We start from the raw sequence: 6,000 nt of genomic DNA, 5'->3' as shown, positions 1-6,000 counted from the left end.
GAACAGTCCTGTTCCGGGTCCTGGAGGCCTGGCTCAGCTCCTGGGAAGCCTCGGGTTTCCACCCTGCTCTGGGATCCCAGATCACTGGAGAGGTTTGTAGCCGGGGTCTCAGTGGCTGCCCCATCCCCACCTCCAGGACCCCTCCCAAACACGCTCAGGTCCTCTCCACCAGGCTCCCTTGATTGCCTGGGAGGCAGGCCAAAGGGATCTCCATGCTTCCCTGTGACTTCCTGCCCACCCTGCTGGCAGGCCCTGACCCCTGCCTCATCCATCCTTCCAGCTAACCAGTGGTCCCCAGGACAGGGTATGGCAAGGACTGAGGGCTGTTCAGGGCCTGGCTGGGCAGCCTGTCACTCCCTCAGGCCCTCGTAGGTACTGGCAGGTGGCTTGGTGCTCCTCTCAGCTGCCCACCATGGCCCGGGGACTGCCCAGCACTGCCAGCCTGGGGCGCTTCTGCCAGAAGCTGAACCGGCAGAAGACACTGGAGGAGACCACCAGGGAGACGTCACTGCAGCGCCACCTGACCACGCTGGACCTGACCCTGCTGGGTGTGGGTGCCATGACGGGCTTTGGCCTCTACGTGTTCATGGGCATTGTGGCCAAGGCGATGGCCTGCCCTGCAGTGCTCGTGTCCCTCAGCGTGGCTGCTGTTGCCTCCCTGCTGGCAGCCCTATGCTACGCAGAGTTCAGAAGACTTGTGCCCACCACAGGCTCTGCCTACCTGTTCACTTATGTGTCCATGGGCGAGCTGTGGGCCTTCCTCATTGGCTGGAACATGCTCCTCCGGCGCCTCATTATTGGCACCGCTGTGGCCCGCACCTGGAGCGGCTACCTGAATGCCATCTTCAGCCACCGCATCCGCAGCTTCATTGAGGCCCATGTGGGCATCTGGCAGGTGCCCTTCCTGGCCCCATACCCAGACTTCTTGGCTGCTGGCATCATACTTTTAGTCTCTACATTCGTCTTTTGTGGAGTCCGTGTCTCTTCCTGGCTCAACCGCACCGTATGTGCCATCAGCTTGGTCGTCATCCTCTTCATCATCATCCTGGGGTGTGTACTGGCCCGCCCACACAACTGGAGCACTGAGGAGGGGGGCTTTGCTCCCTTCGGCTTCTCTGGCGTCATGGCTGGTGCTGCCACCTGCTTCATAGCCTTCGTGGGCTTTGGTGCTATTTCTGCCTCCAGTGAGGAGGCCCAGAACCCAAAGCGAGCTGTGCCTATGGCCCTCTCCATCTCTCTTGGCCTGGTAGCTGGTGCCTACATCCTCGTCTCCACTGTGCTCACCCTCATGGTGCCCTGGCACAGCCTGGACCCTGACTGGGCTCTTGCTGATGCCTTCTACCAGCGGGGTTATAGCTGGGTGGGCTTCATGGTGGCAGCTGGCGCAATCTGCGGTAAGGGGCCCTTCCGGGTAAGGTGGGAGGGGACACGGAGGTGGGTCCCTGCCCTAAATCTCCCAGGGAACACATCTCCATCTAGACCTGTGTTCCCAGTTGCATCATGGGCCCAGGAAGGGGCTAATGTTTAGACTCTCCACCCAGGCTGGTTGGGAGGGACCTACTCACTGCCACTCCCAATTGTAAATAGAAGGTCAGCTCTGGGCACGTGCTTTCAAGTCCTTTCCTGGCGGAGGGACTCAGCCCTCATCAGACTCTCCAGTGGGTCTGTCACCTAAACTGGGGTGTCCCATTCCCCTGGGTGGTGAGGGGGAAAAATCCAGCAACCCACCTACAGGCAGGCTCACTCTGAGAGCTCAGAAAAACTCATGCCCGTGTTCCCAAGGGGCCACCCATGCCCTGGCCCCCAGCAGTGGCCCCTGGTGGGCCTGTCCACCATGCTGACCAGTCTCCCACCCTCTGCCACAGCCATGACCACTCTCCTGCTCAGCAGCCTCACTTCCCTGCCACACATCGTCTCTGACATGGCCGCCGACGGGCTCTTCTTCCAGGTGTTTGCCCACGTGCACCCTCGGACACAAGTGCCCATGGTGGGCATCCTGGTGTTCAGGGTCATCATCGCTTTCCTGGCATTGCTGCTGGACCATGAGGCACTGGTCCAGTTCCACTCCATCAGCTCGATGCTGGTCTACACCTTCACGGCCATGAACATTATCATGCCACGCTTCCAAAAGGCCCCTCCATCGAGTGCCCCAGGCCCAGTCAGCCCTGGGGGCACAGAGCGGGCCTCAGCCCCTGAGCCCAGGCAGCTGCGACCAGCCCTGAGGCCCTACCTCAGCTTCCTGGGTGGGTGCAGGCCTGGAGCTGCCGTGGCTTGGGCACTCGGTGTCCTGGTGGCCTCGGCCATCACTCTGGACTGCGTGCTGGTCTTCGGGGACTCGGCCCTGCACCTCCCACTCTGGGGCTACACCCTGCTGCTCCTGCTCAGCTCCGTCATGTTTCTGCTCAGTCTCCTCGTCCTGGGGGCCCACCAGCAACAGCGCCGGCAGGACACCTTCCAGGTACTTCCTCCAGCAGCACCCATCACTCTCAGCCCAGCCAGCTCCCCTCGCCCCTTCCTCCTCCACCATGGCAGGGTGTACCAGGGGTCCCAGGGCAGGGGAGGCCAGTACCCCACCCCTTCTTTCTGCATGGTGAGCGGGTACTTGTCTCCAGAAACTCCAGAGGTGGAGAAAGGCTCTGTGGACTCCCAAGAAATCAGGCCTTGGGCCAACAGACCTTCCCACAGCCCAGCCCAGCCCTGCCTTTGCCCCTCAGGTTCCTATGGTGCCCCTGACTCCAGCCCTGAGCATCCTCCTCAACATCTTCCTCATGCTGCATCTGAGCTCCTTTACCTGGCTGTGCTTCTCCATCTGGCTGCTGATCGGTGAGTGAGGCCAGGCTGGGTCCCCAGGTGGGCTGCAGGAGGAGGGCAAGCAGGGAAGCAGGGGTGGGACCTGCCCCTCAGGCTTGTGCCCCACTTGCAGGACTCGTGGTGTATTTTGGCTACGGCATCCGGCACAGCAAGGAGAACCAGCGGGAGCAGCCGGAATTCACTGCCACACGTGACAGCCTGGAGGAGACGGTGCAGCCCCTGCAGCCGCCCAGCCAGTCAGTGGCCCAGGAGCCCACCCTCATGGATCAGCCCGCCAGTCCATGAGGACTGATGGGGCCTACCTGCCTTCCGCACCTGCTTGGGAGGCAGGAGGGGCTGACAGCCCCTTCTATCCGAGGCAGCTCAGGTTTACAGACCTGCCCATGCTGGGGCGTCCTCAGGACCTCGGGACCTTAGCCCCGGTGCTGAGCATCGAGTCTTTGGGAGTGGGCCGTAGCCAGTGCTGGTGTGGTGGACTCTGCCCAGCACCTTCCAGTTTATGACCAACTCCAGCTACCTGGGCAGGTGGAGTAGGGCGGGCAGGGAAGAGGCTCCCAGCCCCAGGGATCCACAATAATAACTGCTTGGCCAGCCATGTGGCCTGTTGCCATGTCCGCTGTGGCGTTCTTTGTGGCACTGAGTCCTCACCTGCCCCCAGGAACCAAGTGTTTGTCTCCAATCCGGAGCAAAGATGCCGAGGATCCATAAGGTGGAGGCACCAGCCCTGGGACAGCCTGAGTCAGGGACATGGCCAGGCCTGGGTCTCAGGGTCCTGCCCTCAGGCCATGCCCTCTGCCCAGCTCAGAGGGGCCTATACACACCAAGCACAGAGTGGTCCCTGACAGGGCAGAGTCAGGGTCCCTCCCAGGCTCCCCACATGTCCCCTTGGGAGAGGATCCAAAGACAGACCCTGGACCCCAAGGAGGCCGCGTAGCAAGGGCAGTGGAGTTCCGGGGTTCCCTCGGTTTTCTGGGGCTCCCAGAGAGCAGGGTATCTGCCTGACACCTGCACCAAGATGTAGAGCCCACCTGCCTGGGCACATGCATCTCCCAGGCACAGGCCGACAGGCCCACACGGCTCCCCTGGGGGTGCACACCCACGTGCAGACTGAAGCAGAGCTGGTTCCAAGCTCAGGGCTGCCCGCAGCTCCCCAGCTGCCTCTCCCCCTGCCCGCCCCTCAGGGCTTTGTGATAAAGGCTTGGGACGGGACACGCATGTGCAGGTGGGGGCACAAGCACCTGGGCCTCTCCGGGTACCTTCCACACCCCTGGTGACAGTGGGGCCCCATCCTTGGGGGTCCCCAGACCCACCCTGCACTCCCATTGGTCTCCCCAAGGCCACGCTACATCTGCCATAGACGCCCCCACCTCCCCGTTCCTGCCTGTAAGGACCACACAGGAAGCTGCTGGCTCTGGCAGCTTTACTCCTCGGCTCTCTGCAGCCCTGACCTCAGCTTTCTCTGGGCCCCAAGGACAACCAGGTGCCTGTGACCCCGCTCCAATAAGCAGGCTCAGGGCTGTGTTCTCTCACCCTGGCCCTTCTGAACCTGCCTCCCACGGACTCAGCTCTGGGGATTGAGAGGAGCAGGGACCCCCAAGGCTTTTCTGAGGCTCCAGGTGCTAGATGATTCCAGATGCTGCCCAGCCTGGGCCCCAGCCCTGGCTCTCCCCAACCTGGCCCATGTCACTCCAGCAGCAAGCTGCCAGCATGTCCTTGGTCACCAGGGACCCATGAGAAGGCAGCCTCTTGTCTCCCTGGGGTGGGGACCCCCAAATCCCTGCCCCTCCCTGGAACCAAAAGGGTTTGGCTCCTGTAGCCCCCATGCCTCTCCTCCTGACCATGGGCCCAGGGGCACAGGGAAATTCTCCAGCAGGCAGGACTCAGGCCCCTGGGAGGACTCCAGAACAAGAACTAGGCCAGCGTATGGGGGCTTCCATGTCGTCTGCTAAGGATATTCTTTCCAGCCCCTGGGCTCCACCTGGGGTCTTGGTCAGAGAGTGGTCCTCAGGCAGTTGCCTCAGGCTGGGGTGCGCAGCTGCCGAGACACGTTCTCAGGTGTGACCTTGGGCAGCAGTGACATATGTGTCCAGATATACAGCTTCCCCAACCCATGGCTCCCAGGAGCCGGGTGAGCAGGTTCCTGGGCAGTGGGCTGGGGTCACCAAGGAGACATACAGAAGGTCCCAAAGGACCCCATGCCCACCAGCTCAGCCCCTCCCCCCTCCACATCCCAGCCCCTCACAGCCCGAGGGCTGCCACCAGGAAGGGGTTGGTGCTCACAAGCTGAGCAGGTTTGGGACCAAGATGTGCCTGTGCCCTTGCCTGGGGTCCTAGGGGGTCTGATCCTCTGGCCACTGCACTCCTCACTCCATGGATGAGGCCCAGAGCTGGGAAGGGACCTGCCCTAGGAGCCCAGCCCCAGAGCAGCTGAGACAACTCCTCTTGTCAGGCTTCTTTCTTCCTTGCCTTAGACTCTGGCTGCACAGACCCTGGGGCAGGGCCGGTGAGAGGGGAGAGGCTCTACTGTGAGGGGAGTGCTGGCAGGGGAGGAGGGCTGGGAGCCAGGCAAGGCCAGAGTAGACCACAGCCAGTGTGGGGACAGCTGGTGAGCGGGAGCTGCTGGGAACACTGGAGACAGACTGGGAGAGCGTTCTCCAGACCCAGACCCAGCAGGAGCCCCACTGGACCAGCGCCCTGCGTGGTGTTTCCCTGCAGGTCTCTATACAAAACTGGCTTCTGTCGTCCCAGCCAGCACCCTGCCAAGGCTGGAGTTGGGGGAGGGAGAGTCTGTCTGGGAGCTAAAGGGTGGAATTCTCCCCCGACCCCCTGCTCTGGTCCTGCTAGGGCTTTGTCCATGAATCCTGAGGGTGGGGTCACAGCCTTCCCAACCCCCAGTCCCTAAAGAGAAGAGAAAGGTACAGGCCTGAGGAATGGGCTAGAGAATGGGTTCCAGGGCCACCCTGATGATGGTGTCCAGCTCCCAGCAGCAGCAGTGGGGCAAGTACTGGGACCCCTCTAAGGCGCCTGGGCAGCTGGATGTGGGGGTGGGGAAGCTGTCTCTGTCTGCTCAGGGTTGGCAGTGGCCTTCGGGGCCTTTGCCTGCAGATGAGGACAGCAGGCCGGGGCTCCAGCCACCATCCTCCAAAGTGTGGCCCAGGGTCCAGGCAGGCCCACAGCTCCCCTCCTCAC

General features: G+C 62.4%; 1 protein-coding gene across 1 annotated transcript; it reads left to right on the top strand.

Annotated features, from left to right (window-relative positions):
* The first annotated feature begins 378 nt into the window (after positions 1–378).
* LOC131398402 (cationic amino acid transporter 4-like) lies at positions 379–3,096 on the top strand. Its single transcript, XM_058531909.1, has 4 exons — positions 379–1,394; positions 1,866–2,458; positions 2,715–2,823; positions 2,924–3,096. Exons 1-4 carry the CDS (start codon positions 413–415, stop codon positions 3,094–3,096), a joined length of 1,857 nt encoding a protein of 618 aa, XP_058387892.1. The 5' UTR covers positions 379–412.
* The last annotated feature ends 2,904 nt before the right edge of the window (positions 3,097–6,000 follow it).

The sequence above is a fragment of the Diceros bicornis genome, chromosome 35 (genome assembly GCF_020826845.1).
Source record: "Diceros bicornis minor isolate mBicDic1 chromosome 35, mDicBic1.mat.cur, whole genome shotgun sequence".
Taxonomy (NCBI): domain Eukaryota; kingdom Metazoa; phylum Chordata; class Mammalia; order Perissodactyla; family Rhinocerotidae; genus Diceros; species Diceros bicornis.
Note: the sequence above shows the minus strand (reverse complement) of the source record. Positions and strands in the feature narration are given on the sequence as shown.